This window comes from Homalodisca vitripennis, chromosome 1, assembly GCF_021130785.1.
Source record: "Homalodisca vitripennis isolate AUS2020 chromosome 1, UT_GWSS_2.1, whole genome shotgun sequence".
Lineage (NCBI taxonomy): Eukaryota > Metazoa > Arthropoda > Insecta > Hemiptera > Cicadellidae > Homalodisca > Homalodisca vitripennis.
Genome location: NC_060207.1, coordinates 39,665,450 through 39,692,237, shown reverse-complemented (window position 1 = coordinate 39,692,237; position 26,788 = coordinate 39,665,450). Strand labels below are relative to the sequence as shown.

The 26,788-nt window shown below is 32.3% G+C and overlaps 1 protein-coding gene across 1 annotated transcript in view; it reads left to right on the top strand.

Annotated features, from left to right (window-relative positions):
• LOC124360155 (apolipophorins-like) overlaps positions 1 to 26,788 on the top strand; it is a 139,154-nt gene that overhangs the window by 96,940 nt on the left and 15,426 nt on the right. The window contains exons 35-43 of the mRNA XM_046813521.1: positions 1,244 to 1,421; positions 6,571 to 6,740; positions 7,204 to 7,424; positions 9,330 to 9,628; positions 15,693 to 15,820; positions 19,770 to 19,898; positions 20,385 to 20,537; positions 22,159 to 22,318; positions 24,702 to 24,904. Of these exons, the coding sequence (XP_046669477.1) occupies positions 1,244 to 1,421; positions 6,571 to 6,740; positions 7,204 to 7,424; positions 9,330 to 9,628; positions 15,693 to 15,820; positions 19,770 to 19,898; positions 20,385 to 20,537; positions 22,159 to 22,318; positions 24,702 to 24,904 (1,641 nt within the window). The remainder of the gene's footprint in view (positions 1 to 1,243; positions 1,422 to 6,570; positions 6,741 to 7,203; positions 7,425 to 9,329; positions 9,629 to 15,692; positions 15,821 to 19,769; positions 19,899 to 20,384; positions 20,538 to 22,158; positions 22,319 to 24,701; positions 24,905 to 26,788) is intronic.

The window sequence follows — 26,788 nt, the reverse complement described above, 5'->3', positions numbered from 1 at the left end:
AAACCACTCTGTTCTCCCACCACATTGCACTTCTTGCCGTCTGCGCATCTCGAGGCCACCGGTAATTCTATAACTGACACACAATACAATGAATCTAGTAACTGAAGATGAATTCATGAATTTGAAATCTACATAGTACAAATAAAAAAATAACAAAAGTGTTATAGATGATTTATTCTTTTTACTTCACTTTGGGTTTTGTGGTTACATTTTGTTCATTTTTGGCCATAAATATGGCATTACTGTTTGGGAAACCTCGCCTAATTTAAACAAAGTCTTTATAGCTCAAAAGTGTTTAATTAGAGTAATAGTGGGAGCTATTTACAGGGTGAGCTGTTGTCCACTGTTTCAGACTTTTAACATGTTTCAAGTTAAACATTTTTACACTACCATCTTACCATCATATATATATATATATACAAAAATAATAAAAATACATATATAAAAATCATATATATATATATATATATATATATATATATATATATGAAATTTTTAAATCCGTTTATAAAACCTAAAGTTTTAATACTTAACATTCACACAATACTCACCACAAAAATTTGTTGAATTTTCCAATTCATATTAGTCAAGTCATTGTTTGAAAGGAGTCTGAAGTACATGAGCATAAAGTTGTTTGATAAAACCCTAAATTCTTTAAAAATTGTTCCTGAGGAAAGTTTATGTGAAGCTATCAAAGAACTGCTTTTGGAAAAAGCCTGCTGTAATGTTACCTTCTAATTAAACCTCAATGTATGTATGTCAACATACTTAAATTTACATTTTTCGTGCCATCTTATTCTGTTTGTTTGTGTCCGTATAGTATAAATTTGTATACAAATTGTTTATATTTTAATATCTAACAAACACATTGTATAAATACATATATATATATATATATATATATAATTTTTTTTAGTAATGTAATTATGAGTATCCACTAACTTGTGGTTGCTTTGTGGCACCTGTATACGAGTGTTATATGCAAATAAATCATTTGAATTTGGCCAAAAACTAATAGTTTTGGAAATATGACAATTTTATACCCTTTAAATGACATTCATTAGTTTGATTGTTTCCTCAGTCTTAAAAGTTGTACTTACATGCAGTAGGTTTTTACTGTTTAAATAATAATAAATACATACTTTCTATAAATTTTAAAATTGATTTGAAATTTGTTACAATGTAAGCATTATTGCTAATATACTGACAGTTAAATGTGAAAATGAGTAATCTTTATTTCTAGTTTAAACTCCCAGAGGGTACAGTATATGCAGAAGAAGAAGTGGTGTCAAAAATTGATGACATGAACTTCAACGTGAAATCAGAAGGCTACATGTTGGGCTATAAATTTGAGGAGGATTTGGATGTTAAAATAAAGGGATCACACTTTAAATACATTCTAACTATCATTCAGAAGGCAGGTGAGTGATCAGATATTTAAATTCAATCTAAAACCATACTTACTTTTAAAACTCTTTCAAGGATTTTTAATAGCCATTAAACAAAGGAGTCAAATGGTTAAAAATGTATACCCTCAAATAACTTGTACTAAATGTTCAATAACATCAGTTCTTAGAGATTGCTAGTGGCCCCAACATCTAGAACAGATGTCGGCAACATGAGGTCGCTTGCTATCCACTGATGATATTTTGAGGCCCGCCACACATTTCATTTTATTTTCATTTCAAAAAAATTATTGTTTGTTCAGCCCAATATTATATTTTACATTCAAGCATACATTTCAACACAAAAATTAAAAATAATATTTCAAAAATTATTGTTTGTTCAGCCCAATATTATATTTTACGTTCAAGCACACATTTCAACACAAAAATTAAAAATAATATTTAAAAAATTATTGTTTGTTCAGCCCATTATTATATTTTACGTTCAAACACACATTTCAAGACAAAAATTAAAAATAATATTTAAAAAATTATTGTTTGTTCAGCCCAATATTATATTTTACATTCAAGCATACATTTCAACACAAAAATTAAAAATAATATTTCAAAAATTATTGTTTGTTCAGCCCAATATTATATTTTACGTTCAAGCACACATTTCAACACAAAAATTAAAAATAATATTTAAAAAATTATTGTTTGTTCAGCCCATTATTATATTTTACGTTCAAACACACATTTCAAGACAAAAATTAAAAATAATATTTAAAAAATTATTGTTTGTTCAGCCCAAAATTATATTTTACGTTCAAGCACACATTTCAACACAAAAATTAAAAATAATATTTAAAAAATTATTGTTTGTTCAGCCCAATATTATATTTAACGTACAAGGACGATCCATCTATCCCTTTATTTATATAAATGTTGAGCTATATTTTGTGTGAGCAGGAATGTGTTTGTTTCACAGAAGAATCTTTTTACATTGTTGTTTTCGTAAAGACACGGAAGATTGCTTGGCGACTGCCACAGGAGCAACCTTGATGCTACTATTACGTTCAGGTTTTATCGGTTGAGGTTGGAACATTTCAGCCAGCAGTCTTGAGAACTAGTGATCTGCTTCTGCCATTTTGTCTGCCTGCAATGTCGTAAAATGTGATTTTCAGGTGTTAAATTTTAAAAATTCCCTGGGGCATGATCCCTGTCTCCCCATTAGGTGTATGTAGGTAGGCAATATCCCAAAACAAGTCTGACCCCCCAAAATAGGATTCTAGATTCACCCCTAATTGTACAGCCCCAAAACTCTAATTAAAATCTTATGGCCCTTCTAGCTTCAAAGGTTGCAAACCCCTTGGTCTAGAACATTGGACTTTGGATCTTAGATGGAATAGCACAAGTTCAAACCCTGTCTGTGACCAGTCAGTACAGTTAATCTTGTACTTTCCCTATTCTGTTGGTATAAATGGGCATTAAATTTACAGATGGAATAGCACAAGTTCAAACCCTGTCTGTGACCAGTCAGTACAGTTAATCTTGTACTTTCCCTATTCTATTGGTATAAATGGGCATTAAATTTACAGTTTGGAACAAAATTAACAAACTACTATTAGTAAAAATTATTGTTTAAATAAAAATTAGTTCATTTTAATTTTGGAGTACTTACATTAGAGAATGTCTCTCTAAATCATTTCACAAAATGGTGAATTAAATTCACTTATTTATCATATGACGATACACTCTCCAAACTAATGGCCCATCAATGGCACCATAACTCTACATTCTACTATAGAACTCCAGTAAACTCCCATACACTAGCCCAACAGAACTGTTGCCATTTCACAGACCATCCACACAGGCCAATAGTAAATGGCGATCTTCATGGCAGAAACAAGATGGTGGCATAAAGGGGGGGGGGGAAACGGGAGTGAGGCTTTTTTATTATTGGTTAATTCTATATGAACTTCTTAAAAACCTAAGTGTAACTCCACATTGGTTTATTACAAATCTCTAATCTGCGTGATACTTTAGGTTTCCTTGCTAGTTAATTTTTCAGAATTGGCAACCAAAGGTCTTTGATTTTGACTGATGGTTGACTGATCAGTTGGTGTGCAAATTTAATGTTTGAAGTCTCAATTAATTTACTTTTAAAGAAATGAGTGTAGAAATATAGTAGTGGAATAGTCTGATCTAAAAGTGGAATACTAGCTGTTGACTGCCGATTATATAAAAATAAACATCAACAAGAGAAGGAAACGGTAAAATTAGAATTCCTTCTTGCAGAATCTCTCAGCTAATTTAATATTTTATGTTAGATGTATGATCAGGAAGAGTTGAAAGATACATGTAACAATGCAGTAAAGCACCTAATAGTAGATAGGGTACAGGCTTCATGCAGCTTGTCAATTTGACTGTCAAAATCTCTCCTATTTGAATAATGAAATATCACAGTGGAATCCTGGCTGGATCTTAAATGTTCAGGTAAAAAAGGTGGAGGGAATTAAAAAATTGTGTTAAACAATATTAAATTGTTAGTTATCCATCATCCATTCTAAACCCTGGTTCCTCTCCAGTTCTTCTTGGGTTGTTTGTTCTATGATCTATAGATCTTGGTCATACTTTTATGATTTGCTTTATTAACTTGGTTAAGTCCAGAGATAACCAGTTGGCTTTGGAGATTCAATGGAAGGATGGTTTGCTGTAACTGATAAGGCAATTTTTGAAAGCTTTACTTGAGATTTGGGAGGCATCGTGCTATTGAGGACTCTAGATTAATCTGGCAAGGCAGACCTCTGACCAGCCCAGCTGGATGTTGACTACTGTTCGGAAGTCTTTTCATAAGCATGCCTGGTGATTATGGCACATTGTAATCTGTTAGCTCCAGAGCTTACCAATCAATACCTCTTTTCGTTATACTATTTCCCATCTGTTTCAAGTAGCAATAATTCTCACAATTCCATTGTAAATGAAATTTTATATCCAGAGCTTATGCAATGCCTACATCGTAAACATCCTTACGTTGGGCCTCCCAACGTTCCACATTATGACATCTAACCCAATAAACCTAGATGTCCTATTGAGCTTAGGAACTAGGCCCAATTAACAGAATTCGATAGTGTTATGCTTTAGATCATTTCATTGGTAATACTAGACGTGATTGTTCATTCACTGTGAACAGTACTCTTATTCTAATTGAAGGTAGTAACTAAGACCAACCAACAGAATTCAGTAATGTTATGCTGGGTCCTGTCATTGGTAATACTAGACTTGTGAACCTGGTAGACCTCTTGCTCTTAATAATTGTTTTTTAATTTTTCTGTGATATGACCTTATGGCACCTTACCATCCACTGGAGGTTTGGTAATACTGTATGCATCAACCCAACACTGTCTATCAAAGGGCAGCTTCTGCTTTTTCAGTTCAACCTCCTGCTCTAAGTTTCAGAGGATATCACAATTCCTTTCACAATATCACTTTATGTATGAATAAAATACTATTTAGAAAACACACTTATATTCTATTAGCTGTTACCCGCGGCTTCCCACACGATCTTTAGAACCGAAGTCCTTATATTACTTAGTAAAAGCAATTATGATGTAATATGATGGGAGTCCTATAAAAATTTTAAAACGTATGTAGGCATACACCATGTAGATATTATTTAAGTTCATGGTAAATAGTATCAGAGTTTAACTTAATTATTATATCATGTTTGGTACGTGTAGGAGCATTTCTGGTTCTAATTAATTATATACATAACGTCACAGCTGAATCTGCCTTGTCATCCTGATCAAGAAACACAAATCTCAGATCACACAGGTCTCGGAAACTCACTTTGGTCAAAAAGCTTATATTTCCAATCCTTGACATATATTTCAGGTCTAAAAAATTTCCAGTACCATAGTAGAGTTTGCCTTGTTGTTCTGACGAAGAAAATATATATATATATATATATATATATATATATATACACTTATGTAGGACCGAGATGCCTACTTAAGACCGTTTAAATTCACTTACCTACTATGTCACAGTTTAGCTTGCCATATTGCCTTGATCAAAATACTATATACGTTCGATTATCTAGTTCTCAGAAATCTATTTTGGTCAAAATCGTGTTGACATAGTTGAGTTTGCCTTGTCCTGATGAAAAATACACACATAATTAGGACTGAAAAGCCTATTACGACCTAGGGGGAAGTCCTACCTACTTCTTATGTACTTTCGGTATAAGGGGGAAATCTTTATTAAGGTTATGCAACATTCCAAAATGCTGGTTATTAAAGTTTTGCGATATACCACTCTTGCTTTTGGGACTGTAGCCAGGGAAACAATGAATTGTTGAGGCATGTTAGTATTCATTTCTCTGTTTTCCATAAGCCACTGTTAAAATGCAATATCACAATGTCAAGGAACCCCACCAGTTTAAAGTAACTTATGTGAAAACATTCATAACTTTGTTCATTAAGGTTGGTTACATAACAGTGTTTAAATAATATTTAAAATAAATTAGATTATTTAAATCCATCACTGGCGCAATGTGGATTAAAATATATATTAACTTCATATTTACTATCTGCATTACACTACTGGTCAATCACTGTTTACTTAATATTTCATCAAATTTAAATGTAAACAGATGTTTCAGCCAATTTGTCGGCATAAAACTGAAGGTTTGAACAGCTGTTTAGTGCCAGTTTAATTTGGATTATGAAACGTAATAACTAAATTTTTTGTGAATGTCAAAATATTCAAGGTGACTTTTCATATATTTTGCTTCATAAAAACCTTCCATGGATTTCAATGAACATTTTATAAAAGGAATTGGCCAAATTGTCCAAGTGTTGTTGAGTTATGTGCTTACCAACACATTTTGCGATTCATTTTTATATTATAGATTTGATGTGTGAAAAATGGTTGTACTATTTATTTTATACTATGCATGAAATTATGTTGCTGCTTTCTTGCGTTTAATAAGAGTTTTCAAAATCTGAAAAATAACAGAAAATATTTATATAATTATATTTATTAACATTCCATTTTAAAGTGTCTATAAAAGCCAAAATCACAAAATCAATACATTATGAAATTCCTTTTGCATCTATAAAATAATTTTAAACAGCATATAATTTTATTTTTGAAATTTATATACATATTTCTTTTATAGAGAACAATCCACAGCTCATACTTGATGTTGGAGTTGATTTAGATCAACTTGCTGAAATAAATTTGAAGTACAACAAGAAACTACTGCTTGGCCTAGAAGTTGCTCTGGACGAGGCACACTATCTGAAGTCCAAGTACCAGTACAACACAGACGTCGCCAAGGAATATCTGGTACGTGATAAAGTTAGGCGAGAAATAAATTTAAACTAAATATCAGCAATTATGTGATATTTTCAAACAAGGATTAACTCACTATGGTTATCCATTTTTGTGAAACACAAATTCACTATATTATCAGTTTTCTGTTGATATATTTTACCTTGACTTTGGTGATGATGTATATTCTGACTGGTGTCCAGTATTATTCTTGTTTGTTATTCGGTTGTATTATATATATTAAAAATTTGGTAAATAATAGTACAAAACAGGTGGATAGGGCATAGGGTATAGAAGAAATAAAATGTTTTATTTACAATTTGGATGATTTATATGAATAGTATATCTTCGGTTTGGATGTACAATAAATCAATGTAAATCTTCTAATCCTGTTCTACTTTAGAAAGATTACCAAGAACTAGCAGCAAACGTTCTGGAAAGGAAATTGCTTATCGTTTTTTTGTATTTGCTGTAACAGAGTCAAGAGAAAGAAAATATAGTTGGAATGGTGAAGGAAGCATCAAGAATTGCCAAGAATACTGGAGCCAAGGTGGCAGAAGAAGTGACTGACAGATTAGAAGACTGTCGCCAAGCTCTCCCCAACTTCAAGTCAGCAGCCCAACATTACGAGAAAGAGTTGCAACAGTTTAAAAACGAGATTACTAGCAATGAGAATGTAAAAGACATAATTGATTTCTTGTAAGTACTAACTATTTTTAAAGTAATACTCCATTTATTTGAGCTAATTAAAGATTGTAGTCCTAAATAAATTTGCACAAACTTTCATTAACACATTCGCCACCTACATGTAAAAAATAAACAGTCACCATCACAGCTCAGCATCAGATATAAATGACAAAAAAATTCTCTCTATATACCAACTTCAACTGCAGGTGACATTCGGGCTGAATGCACCGGATCGTTAACTATTCTTGATGGGGAAATGTAACGTTGTTGTATTATCTTTTAACTATTTGGTCTATGTTATCGACTTAGATTATGTTTGTCAGTCTACAGGAATGTTTAAAAATTATGCTGGCCGCATAGTCCCTAGGTAGGATAATTTTTACTGGTATTTTGATATCCTTATCCCGTACCTATATTTCCAGTTAACGGAATTCAACACGGCATCCAGACAATGTGTCTGTTCCGTGTTGTAATGATTGAAATCATTAAAAAAAGTTAACAAATTGTTATATTTAATTGATCAAAATACCACTATGGAGAATATGTTACATCAACTTTAGCTGATTTCAGTCTATGACAAAATTAACATTTTTGTATGCATTACATGGTATGCTTTAGACCGACGTTGCCTACAATTGACGTAAATCAAAGTATAATTAATGAGAGAAAATTATGTTTATTTTTACTAATGTAAGTATATTTAATTGTTGCAGACCCTAATTGATGAAAAAAATGTTTTTAAAGTTGGTCTATGCAGAAGCCTATCTCACCATGCTTGATCTATGGTGGCATAAGTCTAATGGCACTGTTCAGTGAGAAACAGTTTTGTTTAGTAGTAGCGAACAAGTTAAAAAAAGACAGAATACACATAGAATAAAATACAATATATTTATCACGTTGATAATATATATTACATTATATTCCAATAGTCAATAATAATACAAATTTTTCACGGTATTTATCTTAAAAACTAAATCCATTCACTCAACTGTCCATACAGTTGCACGCAGGCACACATTCATACACATATAAACAAAATTCATGGGATGAACTCCCAAAATTGCAACACTGCCGCGAATATCAATCCCGAGTGTACTCCATGAACTCGCCAACTGAATAAAAAGCACAAGACTCCTGGTAGTGTTTTAATTTTTTTGGATTGGTTTCTAAATTTTGTGTTTCAGGGAGACTTTTAATGAATTTGATCCCAGCTTGAGAAGGGAGGCATTCAAATGCTGATGTTCTATGCTGTCAGACTCAAAAGCGCTCCTCAAGCTCTTGTCTCTTATCTGTGTATATCACTGCCCTGTGTCTGTGTATACACTGAAATCGACAGTAAAATTAAGTCTGAAAAATATACAAGCTGGGTAATTAGCAAGTTGAGCTCCCTGAAGGAGCTTCAACATGACTCTCTGTTGTTCAATTTTGCGAGAATCCAAACAGCTTTTTTACAGTCTGAATACTCTTTCCAAATTTGATATGGCACAACTCCCCCACAGAGAAATTCCGTAGGACAGGTATGAAAATATTAATCCATAGTAAGCCATCATTAAAACACCAGCCGTACAAAGCTTTGACAAATTTTGAAGGACAAAAATTTCAGTTGCCAGTTTAGCACATACACATTTAATATGAACTTTCCAGGTGAACCCTTTCTCTAGTTGTATTCCTAGAAATTTAACAGAATCAGTTTCCTCCAGAACAATGTTATCCACCAGTACTGTTGGGCGTTCGTACTTATTCAACCCATGTGTACAAAAGTTGATGTAATTTGTATTTTCATAATTAGTTTTGAGACTATTTATGAGGAAATTTTGAATGCAGGAATTGAGATCAATAAAGGTTTTTATATCAGAAAAAGAGAGAAAAAGAAGGAGAAGTGAAAGGTTTATTTAAAATGTTTTTGTTTTTTTATAGAAAGAATACTTTTGGAACTATTTTCGGTCAGATTGGTGCCATCTTACAAGAAATTTCCAATATTGTTGAAAAGTTTATTGATGTTCTCAATGATGCAATGAAGAAGATTACTGAGTCGATTAAGGCCACTATTCCCAAGCTGAAAGAAGCTTATGGAAAGGCTTCTGATATAGTCATTCAGATGGTGGATGACATATTGGAGTATGCCAAAACTGTTATTGACACTGTACTTGACAAAATCAAACAATTTAAAAAAGAAATTGAAGAAGTTGTAGATGTTGTATCTGACTTCTTACAAGGTAAGTTCAAAACACATTGTTAACATAACTTTTATATTATAACTAATAATTGAGAAAAGAAATTAATACTTGTCATGATTTCAATAAAGAAATATAAATTATATAATGGAAGGAAGATAGAAGGGGTTTCCGTGTGATAGTATTTTCCCCAGAAAGCAAGAATGAAAGCCCTTCTAATATGAGATGAAAAGTACTACAAATAGTTTTTAATTGAAGAGGTTTAATTTATGGTATAGCTTAAAGTTATCCATCTATAAAATATGTTATTTCACATTGATTAAGCTGAAAAATCTCAAAGTATGTCATTTGCAACAATTGACCATTTACTGCAATTATCAAACCACTGAACAGAAACAGGGTCTCCAGAGATGCTGAAAGAAATAGTGGTTAATCTAGTAATAGTAGTACCAGAAATGATTCTGTAAACCTTTACGTAGGGAGTAGTTTTATCGTGATTGGCTAAAATTTTCAACAATTTTAAGCTACTTCTTTGTTGAATTTATTTTCTTTCTTCATTATTTCAAAGGTTTCTCCAAAGAATAATAAGAGAATCTTTTTTTAAATATCAAACAAGAAAGAAGATATTATTGACGTACTAAATTGGAGATGTCTAAATTTGCAGTGTATTACATTTGAAATTACTGGACATTTGTGTATTTTCATTGTACTGCAATAGATTTCTTTTTCAACAAGAAGAGATCCTAGGCCAAAGAAGATAGTGTCAAATTGTTGAAAAGCCTGTGATAAAGAATCCATATTGATCATTGGTTGAGCTTCAGCCTATCATGATAAAGCTCACCCAGTTTAACTCACCTGAACAAATTTATTATTAGTAGTTTTGGTTTTATATCTGTTGACTGAAAAGTGAGGTCAAAATATTAAAAAAAAACTGTGTAAGCATGTTTCAGCATAATGTTAATTGAAAAATATAAATGTTTGTTGGTTAAAAATTTGCTATAGAATATTTTCATATATGCTGTTCCAATCAATACTGTATAACCATAGTTTCAAATAAACTTTTATTTTAACATTTTTGTTTATGTTTTACAGTGTAAGCTAGATATTGTATATATATATATATATATATAATAGTCAGCCTATTTGAAGTGGTAATATAAAGTAGAGATCCAATTTTCCTCATGGTAGCACTTATGGAAAGTTTCATAACTTCACCAAATATGATCCCAGAGCCCAAAACTATCACCAGTTCCAATATTTATATATCTGTGCTGTGCACCGTGTTCTGTGGAAACAATAACTGTCCCACAAAAAGACTACATAGGTTTAAATTTGGTAGAATACTGATCTTCTTTTCTCAAGAAGAGGATGAAAAAGAAGGTGAACTAAAAGAAAACACTTCTGATGATGAGAGACCTGGCAAAAATAAGATTCTCCTCTGCGCTGATAGTCATGGTCGAAATTTAGCCTGGCATCTGAACAACATACACTCCCTAACTGAATATGAAGCGGTTGGGTTTTTATAAATCCCGGGGGGGAGATCAAAGCAAATTTTTGAAGAAAAAGAATATTGAAGGGGAAAATTTAAACAAAAAAGACATTTTGGTACTCATGTGTGGGTCAAATGACATTGCTGGAAATGAGGCTGAAGAGGCTCTGTCAAACATATCTGACACATTGGGCAACACAAAAAACACTAATGTCGTTCTGGTTGATCTGCCGATGCGATACGACTTGGTAAACTGGTCTTGTGTGAATCGAGCTGTATCGAGGACTAATCTGCGCTTGAAGGAGTTAGGCCAGAAATACTCACACACGCTACAGTGGTTGATGTGAGTAAAGCAGAGAGACACTTCCATACTCGTCACGGCCAACATCTCAACACCCGAGGGAAACAGTGGTTAGCAAAGCTGATAGCTGAAAAAATTCAACAAATCACAAAAAGTGAGGCAGAGACAATTCCAGCAACTCAGCAGTCAGGACAGCAAAGTAGAAGAAGATCTTTTCCTCTTCAAAGAAGTACTGCGTCGGAAAACTGCCAACCCTTGCAGCTGGGCAAGCACCCAGATCGGACTACAGCGACAATAAATCCTTAAATATTTTTCATTAAACATTCGATCCATTAGAAATAAGTTAGATTTGTTAGATTTATTTTTAAGTAGTTTGAATTGTCATATTGTAACACTAAGTGAGCACTGGCTTTATACTGAGGAAGCCTCCATGTATGTTCCATATGGTTTTTAAGATAGGAAATATTAGTTGTAGGAAAATGTTACTAGGAGGAGGAAGTGTTATATTTGTCAAGCAGGATGTTGATTTCAAGATTATTGATGTGGATAGTTTTTGTATCGAAAGAACCTTTGAAGCGACAGCAGTGATTCTGTCTAGGGAAAACCTTGCCATAGTTTACAGCTTACAGACCACCAGATTCTAATATAGACATTTTTCTTAACTCTTTGGACACACTTTTAACTTTTCTGTACAAAAAAATATAAAAATTCAAAAATTGTTTTTAACAGCAGATTTTAACATAAATATTGTAAAGGAATCATATGAAACAAATTCATTTTTAAATGTTTTAAGATCTCGTAACCTGTACTGTCTGAATCAAGAAGCAACTAGAGGTAAAGCATGTATAGACAATATTGCCACAAATGTATCTAGAGAACATGTTGACTGTATAGTTTGTAGAACCTCACTTATCGGAATCACGCAGGGATTTTGGCAAAGTTTGGTTGTTTTAACCCAAAATTAAATGGTAATAAGGAAGTAAAATATGTTAGAAACCTTTCATATAATGCCACTTTAAATCTTAGGGAAAATTTAAAAGCTGTAGACTGGTCACATATTGGCAATTTTTCAGAGGTTGATCAAGCCTGTGATTACTTATTGCTAATGTGACAAACTCTCTCAATGAGTTTTGTAAAGTGAAGCAGATTAAAACTAACGCTTTGGAAAACCCCACACCATAAATGGTTTACATCAGAGTTAAGAAAATTTAGAGAGTTTGTGGTTGGCCTTTTATGATAGGTTCAAAAGTAGCAAGGGTACACTTAATGAAAATTACCATAAGAAGGAATATTTAGGAGCTTTAAAAGAGTACAGGTCCAAAATTAAGCAAGAAAAAATAAAGTCAAATGAAAACTATATACAAAATGCCACAAATAAATGTTAAAGCAGCCTGGAATGTAATAAAAGCAGAAACTAACTCTGGCAATAACAATAAGTATGATCAGGCAGCAGGCATTCAATGTGATACATTTAAATGACTATTTTGTTATTTTAAGTAAGTAACCTAGACATAGGTAGTGGTTTTTAAACACTGGTGTATTGGAAAACAATGCAATAGAACTACAAATAATTACGTCTTGAATTCTAATAGGGCAATAGAGATCTTTAGTTGGAAAAAAAATTGTAGATAGTGACATTTTTAAAATTGGTATCAAACTTGAGCTCATCAAGGAGCGAGGACTATTACGGGATATCTAAACAAAGTGTAAAGGACATCATAGACATAATTTTAAGACCTCTCACCTTTATTTTTAATATGATTCTGGAACAAGGTAAATATCCAAAAGCTTTTAAGATAAGTAAAGTTACACCCATTTATAAAAAAGGAGATAAACTTAATCCATCAAGTTATCGCCCAATTTCCTTGATACCAATATTTAGTAAAATTTTAGAAGGGTGTATAAAAATGCAACTAAATCTTTTCTTTGTACAAAATAATTTGTTCTGCGATCAACAATTTGGATTCATCTCTGGACGTAGTACTGTAAAAGCTGTAGAAAGAGTAGTGGAAAAAATTCTTTTAAATTTTGAAAGTAAGTTTCTGACGTCTGCAACACTGATAGATTTATCAAAGGCCTTTGACTGTATTTCTCATGAATTAATAGTGAAAAAATTGTTTTGTTATGGTATTAAGAATAATGAACTAAATCTTTTCAAATCATTCCTCAGTTATAGAGAGCAGATGGTTGTACAAAGGCAAGACAAATCTAATTTTAGAGAAATAAAAGTGGGTGTCCCGCAAGGTTCAGTGTTAGGACCTTTACTCTTCGTTATTGCCATCAATGACTTAGCTTTTTAACACACCGTGTACAACAATATTGTACGCTGACGATACCACTCTCTTAAATTTTGATCAAAGTCTTGATGAACTTGTTAAGTTAGAAAACCAGGCAGTTAAAAGGGCATTAGATTGGTTTTGAGGCTAATAAACTTATGGTAAACAACAGCAAAACTGAAAAAATCATTTTCTCTTTGAATCACACAATATAATAAAGACATTAAGCCTGTAAAGCTTTTGGGAATGTATCTAGATAGTAGGTTAAGCTGGGATTATCACATTGAAGAACTGTGTAAAAAAACTGGCAAGGGTAACCTATCTTTTGAGAAGGTTAAAAAAACTGTATATCAAGAAATATGCTAATTATGGCCTACTATGCATTTTTTCAATCTCATTTGCGTTATGGCATAACCCTATGGGGTAACTCTTGTAATTCCGAAAAAGTTTTTGTATGGCAAAAAAAAGCCCTTAGGATAATAAAAAATGTTCAACCTAGGGCGTCGTGTGTAGAAAAATTTTTAAAGAAACTAGAAGTAATGACCCTTTATAATTTTAATATATATATTGCTGTTTAATTAGTGTTAAAGAGAGTCTTGAGTTGTTTAAAGTACGGCAGGAAGTACATAGATATCCAACTAGATCAAATTATTTTTTAGAATTGCCTCAAATAAAATTAGAGAAAACCAATAGAAGTCACATTAAAATGAAACTTAAATTTTTTAACAAATTACCTGAAAAGGCATGGACTGTACCCCTGCAAAGTTTTAAAAAAATAACAGAAAGGTGGTTTAAACAAAATGTTTTTTATTCAGTGAATGATTTTTTGAACTGTGATATTAGTAGCCTAAGATTTTAAATTATTTATTCATTTATTTTATGATATTTTTAACTGTGTGTAGATTCAACTTTTAAACCTTACATTAACTTTAGTAAATAATTTATGTACTTAGTTTAGATTATTTATTGACTGTCATATTTATTCAATTGACTTACATGAAAAATATGTGCCTAATATGTATTTTTTAAGATTTATATGCTATGATCATTGTAGATAATTAGCTATGACTTTGTCAATTGCATTTCTATGGATTGCCTAACGACAATAAAAAACCTTGAATCTTGAATCTCATAAATATTTTGGCTAATTTCATTGGTCAGTTTGATACACCATTTCATTGCAATAAAGCGGCTATTTAACGTTTAGAAAAATCTACATAACTCCATTACATATAAATGTAGAGATAAAGTCAAATGTGTTTTGGATTAAAAATAATATTTCCTAAACTTTTTATTCAAACAAATGTTGTTGTATCTCGAACAGTTTTTGAAATACAGATTATATAAGAATTTTCCGATTACCAACAAGAGCTGGAAAAAAAAGTCGTAACAAATTCAAACTTGGTACCAAATGTCATATGAATCATTGACATATATATGATATATAATAATGATGCACATTTTGAACTTCAGAGTTTTTATATAAGTACATGATTTTCATTTAAATTCAAAGAAAGCAATTTTCTATCACATTGGCCTTTGCAATGAATATTAACAAATCCCAAGTAGTACCACTTTCCAAATTTGCTATTTCCGGAAAGCCATTTTTCCACACATTGTAGACTGCTGCTGTGTTGAGCTGAGCCAGAACTTTCAAAAGCATGCAACTATATTTCATAATAAAACACAACAGAGAACTCAAATTGAATACTTGACTAACAAAAGCTTCGACTTGATCAAATCACATCCTCCAAATTTTGTAAAATAATTAAAACAGGTAGTTTTAATATTATTTTAACATTATTTATTTTCTCTCCTTTTTATTTGTCTAAGTTTATGTACCTTAACTAAAAAAGCTAAATTTTTCTCTGCATTCTCATTAAGTTTGTGATAATCTTTTCACTAAATTTGTTTAATGGAATTAGCTGGATTCAGATAAATGACATTATACTACCTATGTATTTAATTTAATATGCTGTTGTTGTAAAAGTGATGTGTACATTTTTTATTTTCTTCTAATAATGTTTTGTTTGCTTTTAGAAATTGGTCAGTTAATATCTGGTGCAGTGATCGGAATACATAAAGAACTCAAAGACTTTCTTCACGTTCTATGGGAGCAGATCCAAAATCTTCCTATATACTCAATAATCAAAGAAAAATTGCAAGAGGTAATTTGTTGGTCTTTACTGTGGTTTTAATGGAACACTTCAATTAAAACCATATTTTTATTTAGTATTCACTTTGAATTTAGTAATTTCTTATTAATCATTGTATTTGAGTGCTAATTGTGACAAAAACAATACCAAATTTATAAAAACAAAATTTGGTATTGTTAGTTTAATTAATATAAACTTTTGTTAGTAAGTTACATTACTTTTGTTAATCCTTACATTTTTTCAAATACATAATAATGTTTTAATGGCGAAAAACATGTTAATATGTAACATAAATATTAATACTGTTTATTTGTTTATAAATTAAAATTATATTATTACCAGCACTACGCTAGTAAGTATTCTCTCAAAGTGAAAGGAGTCACAGTGTCATAAGGTAAGGTAATTGAGTTTATTGAGTAGGCTTAATACAAGATCTTCAAGATCTGAATTGGTGTCAAACAGTATAGGATATGAAGCATTTGAATAATTTTTCAGAGGACACTAAGCAAGTGGATACTAAGTGGTCAATGTTCATGTTCTCTCAGGTCAAGAATTCTTCAAGGCTGTAGAATTATCTCCCCTAGCAGCCAGGCAGTTAGCTTCTTCTTGAGCAGGTTACGGCTGGTACTCTTGAGTGCTTCTGGTAGGCGGTTAAAGAATTTTGCTCCAGCATAGGTTGGCTTCATCTCGTAGCGTGCTGTCTTGTGTGGAGGTAACGTATAGTTTTGCAGCATTTCTGGTATGATAGGCATGTCTGTCTTGGTGACTAGGCAGGTTCTTGTGTTAGAGGCATACATTATTGTCCTCCAGGATGTAGAGTGAGGGTTGCAGTGAGGATACCTAGGTCTTTAAAAGATTGTCTACAGCTGTCTCTTGTGCCCAGGCCAGATATTGCTCTTACAGCTTTCTTTTGCAGGATCAGTACGCGCTGCATATTTCTTGCTGTTGAGCCTCCCCATAGCACAATGCCATACCGCAGGTGCGACTCAAACAGTGCATGATATGAGGTTTTGCTGGCTGCTTGAGTGCTAATTGTCTTGATTCTCTTTATAACGAAGATAGCTGAGCTATAAGTTTTTTACAGAGCTTGTTTACTTGCCCCTCCCAGGACAGCTTTTTGTCTTTCACGATCCCTTAGTGATTTACTTCATTGGTTGCTGTAATACTAGGGAGCTCTGAAATTTTCTCTCTATTTATTCCCAGAGCTATCTGCTTTGTCTTAGATTCGTTAAGGACGAGGTCATTTCAGAAGAGTACTCAGCTGCTACGTTTAATGCAATATATGAAGCAATTCAAGGTCTTCTGTACTTTTCTTTCCAGTGAGCAGCACTGTGTCATCTGCGTACAAAATACTGTAGGCATAGTCTTGGAGATGTTGTGGCATATCATTTGTAAAGAGTACAAAATAAGGCCGGTCCAAGAACAGATCCCTGTGGGACTCCTCTTTGGATGTGGAGTGGGTCTGACTTAATTATGGTTGTCAATTCCTTCAGGGTATGCTTTACTTCTACTACCTGGCTTCTTCCATTCAGGTAGTCTTTGAATCATTTGGCCTCCACACCATGGATTCCAAGGGCATTCAGTTTCCTAATTTCTCAGGCCGTGGCTCAGGCAGTCGAATGCTTTGCTATAATCAAGCAGTACGCCAACAACAGTGTCCCCATCTTCTAGGTGGTCTATAATATGTTCAATAAGGTCAATAAGTACTGTTATGGTAGACCTTCCGTCAGTTAAAACCATGCTGTCTGTCTGTCAGTAGTCTGTTCCACTTGAGATGTCCTAAACAGTCTGGCAAGAGCAAAACCCTCTCGATTACTTTAGAGAAGGTTGACAGCAATGAGATTGGTCTATAGTTTTGAGGTCTCTGTCTTATCTCCCTTCTTTGTGTTTAGCATATACCTTGGCGCTTTTTAGAGCTGATGGGAAGATTCCTTGGGAGAAAGATTTGTTTATTATGTGGACAAGAATAGGAGAAAGTTCATTTTTGCAGTATTTCAGAAGCTTGGCTGATACTTCATCATTTCCTGCCGATGTGTTTTGGGTTTTAGAGAGTCAATAATCTTCTGGGACCTCTTTGAGAGTAGTTGGCTGTAGCGACATAGTTTGAAGGCTCAGAAACATCATTCCCGTCTGAAGGCAGTTGAGATATACCACATTGTTTTGCTTAAGGGTCTCATTAGCGATGTTCACGAAGTATGAGTTCATGTGGTCAGCAATTGCTTTGGGGTAATTTACCAATTTCCCTCTGATACGTAGTTGCATATTTGACGCCTGTACACCCTTTGGTCTTCTTTCACCATTTATAATGTCCCACAAAACCTTGCTCTTGTTGTTCGCTAGTTGTATGTGCTCTTCACTAGCCAGGCGTCGAAGGGCTCTGAGCTTCAGGTCATAGATCTTTTTTTTTTCTACAGCATCTCTCTTGTCCTCATCTCTGCCAGACTGATTGGTATTTTTGCCATGCACTTTGGAAGGTTTGTCTCATGACCATAGCTTCGGTGTCATTTATTTACTCTTCTTTTAGTGCTGTGCCTTGTTCGTGTTCTTTTATATGGACATGCTGTGTTTAGTGCAGAAGCTATGATATTGGAGAAGTTGTTATAGGTTTCTTCCACACTGTTCACTGAGATCACACTTTCCCCAGTCCTGGGTTGACAGGTACTGCTTGAGGTGTTCAAGATTTCTGTTATTGAGATGTCTGCGACTGGAGGTCAGCGTCTTTATTTGCCTGTGTTGGTATTCCTATGTCGCAGTATTGTCCAGTGTGGTCTGATGAGAGGCCTGTGTGCACAACCTCTACGTCGATGTTATGTTGTGCTATGTTTGTACAAAACACAGTCTATTGAGGATGCAGTATTACGTGTAACCCTTGTTGCAGGGAGTATAAGGTCCTGCGCAGGATTATAGGAGGCAAGGAATTCATTGAATCTGGTTTTTTCATTATGTTCTTTCAAAGAGTCGATATTGATGTCTCCCATGATTAGGACTGGGTTATTCTGCATTGGGAGATCGTCCAGCAGGTCAGTCAGCATATAGATGTGTCGAGGTGGCTAGTTGTTCTATAAATGCCAAGAATATAAAGGTACTTTGATTTTGTTATTTTGAGAGTTATACATGCTATCTCACATATCAGTTCGATACTGCGGTTTTCAATGCTGAGATTTGATATGTTATTTCCCAGTTCATCGTTTTTATATATAGCGACTCCTCCTTTTTGGTGATTGACTCTGCTGAAACCACTCACTAATGAGTACCCTGATAGTCGTATACATTTTCTAAATGATCTTTATTCATACCATGCTCTGTGAGGATGACAATGTCCGGCTTTCTAGTAATATTGACACATATATCATTCTGTGAAAACTATTCAATCCTATTTGTATTTCCCATACTAGTATCTTGTTATAAACTAATATATAAATGTTTAACTGGTTTGATAAGAGTTCTATGCTAGTAAGGTTAACAGAATTCCTTTTTATCCAGCAAAACCACCTTAATAAAGTAAAGATAAATTTTTACATAATTACCTATATTGCAATAGTACTCAGAAAATGTGAGAAAATAGAAAGTTAAAAAAGATAGGTTAAACTGTCTGCAAATCGCATAACCCTCTCAATTTTAATATCAGAAAGACAACCCTACCTTCTGTTACCTTCTAAGCCAGCAAACGTTTGCATACACAACATTCTTCTGTTTTAAGTTTAGTGTGCAAAAATGTACACCATCAACTTGTGTGACTGGCCATCAGTTAAACCTACTTTGTTTGTTAACTTTCTCACCAGCTCTGAGAGTGTAACTAATGCTGATGAAACATAACTTGTTATATTTTATGTTTATTGTTATAAACGTCAAATAAAGTAAATTATTTTTTTAAGCTTTACCAAAGCTGAAACAATGTGACCAATGAAATTTAATACAAAATTATAGCTCATAACATTAAGAATGAGTTTTATGATTTCAGTTGAAAAACTACCAGATACCTGAACACTATTGGGCTACATTCCAAGATCTAGTCAAGTCAGTGGAGCAAGTGTCACCAACACCGCAGCTTCAACAGTTTGTAAAATCAGCTGCTGATTACTTTGAAAAGGTATTTGGAATGAAGCTGCCCTACTTTATCAACAATTTTGTGCTTACTTATATAATCTTTTAAGATTAGTGAATGAAAATAGAATTTGTTTGATTGGTTTTTATTAAAAGTTCTTTATTGGTTATCTCATTTCAGTACTGTTAAAAGGGATGTTTAAACACTTAGCTTTATAGATCACTTACAAATTGATCTTATTGTCAGAATCTCATATACAATGTAAAAAGGTTATTGATAAAAAATAATATTATCGTCAAAATTTTAAGTATTTTAGCGGTTGTATGTGTTTTTTTAAGTATGTAAGGTCAGTGATATTACAAGAAAAAGTCAAACTCAATGGTTTTTATAATTTAACATTTTTGTCTTACCATTTCCTTAAACATCATAATACATTTTCGACCTGTTAAAACTGTAATAATTCTACAATAGTTAATTGGTTTAAATGCTTTTTTTGATTAAAGTGGTTTAGTAAATTATGTATTATTTTAGTTTGTAAAACAACAACCATTCGACAAGGCAGAAGCTCTGAAACAACTGCTCAATGAGTTAACTGCTGCCCTCGACTCTCTCGCTCCGATCCTGAAGGAGTTGGCTCAGGAGTTCAGTGGCAAGACGAGTCCTGGCAGTCCTCCTAAGCTATTGGTAGGTTGTTTGTTTACTTCTGGATCTATCATTTTATCAAGGCTAGTAAGTATTTGTTGGTAAGCCAATATTGGAAGATATGATGAATATTGTTGGACTTCCAACTGACACTCTACTACACTTTATTCAATGCTTCAAAGATGAATTAACTCACTGGTATTCAAAATTCTTACATTTTTAATATTTTATGCTCTTTTTAGAAGAAATTTTACAACTGAATAATATAATCTTTTGGTGACAGTATATCGAAGTTTAGTTATTTAACAGCTCAACATCGGGTGCATCATCTGTTGTAGTTCATATATGAAACTGCCCACATTCGTGACGTATGTTGAAGGTCATGTATGTGTGTCATACTTTGCCTCACGTTGTTTGCGTCGAAATTTAAAAGTTTGGTTTAGTGTGACTGCCCAATTTGGCCCCCATGTATTTGAATGACTGTAAATTATTCCACTTCTAAGTCACTGATAAATGAATTATAAAACATATTAAACCGCTGCTGTATAATCACAATATCATAGCTGCTCCTGCTCGCTTCAATGTCAAGGGAAGAAAGAGATCGAGATTGCTAGAGGAACGGGGTTGACAGAAATGGATGCCTTCACTTTTAGTCTCAAAACCAAACTACTATACTTTAATTTCATATTTTGTTAATACTGTTTTAAAAAAAACGTAAATTTCTTTCATAATTTTTATAATTAAATAATTTTAATTTATTCTAATATAAAATTTGTTTATCTTTACTGTACCTGTATTAATGATTTTAACCTTCACATGTGATTAGGTGTCATAGTCAACAATAAGACTATGATGATAGAGTTGATTTGATTTACCCCAAACTCTCGATCTCACAAAATTTACTGATATAACACATGCATTATACTGATCTGTTCCAAGTACACTTATATAAAGTACACTAATTATAAATTTATATTCAATGAACATGTTTTATAAGAATGTAAATTAGTTATAGAAAACAACAAAGTCCACAAAGAAACTATATGGATCTTAGATAGATAAGACTAAATTGGTGCTCACTTTAGCAAGCAGGAAAATTGTGATTGAGATGCAGCAGAGGAGAGGTAACGGAACCTTAGGGTTCGAGGAAAGAATCTTTTATTGTCATTTCACATAAAAAATGTATAATTATAACAAAGTTATAATTTGATCAAATATATCATAGACATACATTAGAATATAAATTAAAATATAAATATAAACAATAACCTACAAGAATACAGTTTATAAAATTATCTAGCACATACCAAGCCACAGAGCACAAGTTACATGTTTCCGTACAGATATCTTCTAACTTATCCTCATTAACTCTTAGGCTATTAGCAGTAACCCAGAGGTAGGCTCTCTCTATCATATAGTTCATGATTGTAAGATTAAGTTCCCCTATCTTGAATGTTGATGCAAGCCTACAAAGTCCTTTGTTAGAGATTTTGTTCCTTTTCAGTAGTGGTATCTAGTAAAGAAAGCATAGTGTAACAACCACTCATGCACTAGTTTCAGCACTAATTTTTGGATTAGTGTTTTTCTTATTACGTTTCTTCTATTATTCACCACCAAGTTATAAATGTGCACAAGAAGTCTAACAAATCATATGCTGTTGTAGTTGACACCACCATCATTTGGATCATTTGTTGCACCTCCTGGCACAGCCCGGTTCAGCCTGCTCAACTGGATAAAATCTCCGGATCTACCAACTCTGTCAGAACTCTATTACACTTACAGACCAAAGAATTCTCCAATTGATATCCTACCTCCTTTTGATGGTAAGGAAGGTTACTATTATTATTCATATTATTAAATTTGATTTATGTACATTATATCAACCATATGGGAATCTTGTACAGTAATGTTGGGATACTTTCATTTATGTATGCAGTTTCTAACAATATCAACAGTACTGTCAGATATACATGATTATATCAAAATTATGATCAGGAGTGATAAATATTTTATATATAGTAATAGATATTTCACACTAGCAAAGATTGTATATTTAGTAAAAAAGTAAAGCAACTTAAAAGTATAAAAGTAATTATGTGAATTTAATTAGAGCTTTATTGATCATTATATAGTAACACTTGTGTCTTCCTATAAATGTTATTTTGATTAATTTAAATTGAGCTGTGATGTACCAAGTAAATATTTATAACTCAGTAAAAATAAATATAAGTAAAGAGAATAGCTTCCAATCAAGTTCCAAAAGAAATTAAGATTTATTTTATTAATAAATAACAGTTCACAGTTAATTTTAACAAACTGAGTATATTAATTGTGCCTTTTCAATAATTACTATGTTCTGAATGCTCTTATATATCACTTTAACACTTGACAAACTCAACGAATCGTTTTAAAAATGTCTCTAGTGATCTTAAAGAGAAATTAAAGATAAATTACAACTTTAAACTTCTTGTCTAAATTGATCAACACACTGAAATTATCATAGATTCAAACAAAAATATTACTTTTGGATAAACTCCAAAAATTAAAATTCCAATGTGTAAATTTAAACTAAAAACAAACTTTTACCAAACACAAATAAACTCAGTCCTTAAAGTAAATAAAAATGTATTTTATCTAATATTCAAATACTAAAACAGCACATGGTACTAAGCTTCCAGTTTAGAAATGTATAGAAAATATATCAAAATTCTTAAGTTTTTTTATTGTTCCACACCAAAATATTTGTTCAAAATATTATATAATGTTTATTTAATGTGTAATCGTTGTCTTTAAAGAATATAAATGTATAAAATTGAGAAATAAATTAAACCTTCTGCCAGAATAAATCAAGATAAAATATGATATTTCTTGCATAACATTTTTTTCTATTCAAATTATTGAGTTGCAATCTTAATATTTGTTACAAGGAAATAATTTTATTTTAAACCCTAAATCAATAATAATAATGAAATGAACATGAGAGTAAAATCCTCAAACAAAACTGTGTTCAAAAATTCAAAGAAATTTTACCTACACAAAATTCTCTACAAGAAACCATGCATTAACAATTTACTAGGAATAAGGCTTGTCACAGAGAAGAGACCTGGCCCGTACCGGCGCACAGCTGTGTACTAGTGTGTTGCTAATTTCAGGCGCTTCGCCCCACAGCCAACCCTGCGAATTGTTTATCCTAGCAATGCAGTGAAACAATAATGGAATTACGAAACAAGGCGCGGCAACATACTAGTAGTAACGCCTGCAAATTTCAGATAGGCCAGAATCCAGGTCTCTTCTTTTCTCTCGCCATCAGTATTGGGAAAAATCTTCTCCCCTTCCAATTCCTCAACATTTTATCATATCTATGCCTTTTGATTAGTCCAATAAGCCAACCAGCTGGCAAAGTTAATTACTCTTTCAAGCCAGGTTTTAGAAGAAAGACAAGTATTGATAGTTTTCCAAAACTGTACAACAGTTAATTCGGCCTCGCTCTATCTACTCTTTTCCCCTCTCTCTGAACTCAGTACTGCTGCTTGATGTTTGATTCTTACTGGAGGTATTGCATAATTGTATTAAAAGCTGTTCATACCATTTTAACTTAAAATATTGACACGATTTTCTTTATTATGTTAAACCTATCAGTGTTATTATATTTATTAATATAAGGTATATTATTATTATTATTAAATTTAGTTTTCAAATTAATTTAAATGAAAGAATAAAGTGAAAGGCTATAATATCAGAAATATTTTAGAGATTGATATGTCAACAGAATTTGAAAATGGTTATCTCACTACAATGCAAATAGTATCGTAATATACTAAAAGTTTAACACTTTGTTAAACATTATAGTACACTTAGGGTAACTCACAAAAGATTAAATCTTGTAACTCCACACTATATATTTAGTTTACTTACAACATTGTCAAAAAATAAAATTTAATAATGGTTTTCAAAACATTTTTAAGTAAATGTTATGCTCTTCCAGTATTGTCTGAAGCTTTCAATTCATGTAATTAAATTACATTCCCAATTATTTTTAGCATTTAGAATGTGTACTTTAGTTTTTTTACTCAACAGAAATTCATATGTTATGAAAAGGATTGAATTTGGATTATCAGACAATAATTAACTCTTATTTTATTTTTTGTAAAGATTAAATATTTGTACATTTGTTTCTATGATTTTTATTTTATTTTTATTTTTCAGCAAGTGCACAACTCATTGGTGGAACAGAATTTTTCACTTTCGACAGAAAACATTACAGTTTCAAGGGGAGCTGCAGCTACATTCTCAGCACTGATGTAATCGATGGAAATTTCACTTTAGTTGCAAATATGGAAGCCGGAAAACTTAAATCTATTGCTGCATTTGATCATGACAATAGTATTGAACTTCTTAATGATAACAAGGTAAGCAAATGCTAAATTCTTCTTTGTTAGAGAAGTGACTAATTTTAAATGTTTCAACCCTTTGAAGAATAAAGCATGATTTCCATGCCATGCTCATAAGATTTTATCAGGAAGGTGTAATGATTTACCATATATAGCCCAAAAGAATAAAGATGTACTGTTACACTTATTGATGTCTTTTGAATCAGCTGTAGATTTATTTGTATTAAACAAAAAGATTATGTTCCAAGACAATTTGGACACTTCCATCCTGTGGTGCCAAACTTCATTATAATTAAATGAAGATACTTTATATAATACTTTATATATATATATATATATATATATATATATATATATATAATATCATGAGCAATGTATACTTGTACACATAAAACAAAGTTGTAAAAATGTTTCATACACAAAGGGGGTGGTTATGATGACTATTCAAATAGATAATATATATATACACACACACACACACACACACACACACACACACACACACACACACACACACACAGATATGTATATATACATAAATTGTTGGCTGATTAAGCTAACATGTCACTTTATGAAGTAAAAGCGTGATCGTAAAATTCCTTGCCAGGCAGATCGGTCAACTATAATTTATGTATTATAACTGTCTTATTTGTTGGCAATCCTGTACCCTGCTGTCAATGTTTGTTATGGGTGCTTGTCGCTTTGTTTTAACCTCTCCAGTGTTTGTATAAAGTTTTGTTTCTTTGTTTTTGAAGTCTGTGAAATGAGTTATTCTTTGCTTACATCAGAAATAGGCTGTGAGTTGCACTTGTTTACTTACAATGACGATGCGACTGTGGGTTTGTATTTTACACCTGCAGCCAATGACTCTGATGTACCTTGTTCTGAAGAGAAAAATAGTAATGCCGACACACCTTATGGCTTTGTTGAACATTCCTATGTACAACAGTATGAATTCGAAGGAAATGAAAATGTGTTCATTATGGACCTCGAACACCCTTCACAAGATTATTCATTGAATTAGACCACTTTTCCTTTGATATTGCTGCACCATCAACCTCGGACCAAAACATATACGTTCATGCATGAGACATTGATGATACCATTAGTTTTATCACAAATTTAAATATTTAATACATATATTATTAAACATACCACAAATCATGTTATTAAACATGGCTGCCGTAACAATCAGAACGATGGGGCACTCAACATGTTAAAGTTATAATAATATGAGTGTAATGTAGGTTTGTGAGGGAAGAAGATAGTTAGCTGGAGAATGACGGGAGGTAATGTGTGAGTCATTTTAATTTGATTGCAAAAAGACTCTTTTATAGCTTTTATCAGCTTCTTGCATTCGGTAGTATGTGTAGTAGTTGCTATAGTCCTTGCTTATGCCTTGCAAATATACTAAAACATAATATGATATTTGACTGATTTCAAACACCCACATCAATATTGGCTAAGTAATTATACAGCTCTAAAACATTATAAAATTCATGCACTGTTTAATAATACAAGGTAGAAGTACCCCACCCTCAATTTCACATAACAGACTTTGCTGGAATTGCAAGCAAAATTTCATTTCTACGGCTCATTTTATTCTTGAGATTTCCTATGGACAGACAGAACTTTAAAAAGAACTTTTACATCCCTTGACAGGCATAAGACAAACTGTGCCACCCTACTGAGTGATATGCTCAAATGATGCTCTGTGTGGTCATGTACCACCAGAGAACTCATTCTTATCTATGCAGAAATGAAACTTTATGCAAAATTTAAAGTATATAGATGAAATCTTTCTCAAGATATCTTACTGATAGTAGTTAGGTTACATTACTATGTCACATTTTAAAATGTCATATGATTTTATTCAATTTGTTCACAGATTTAATTATTCTG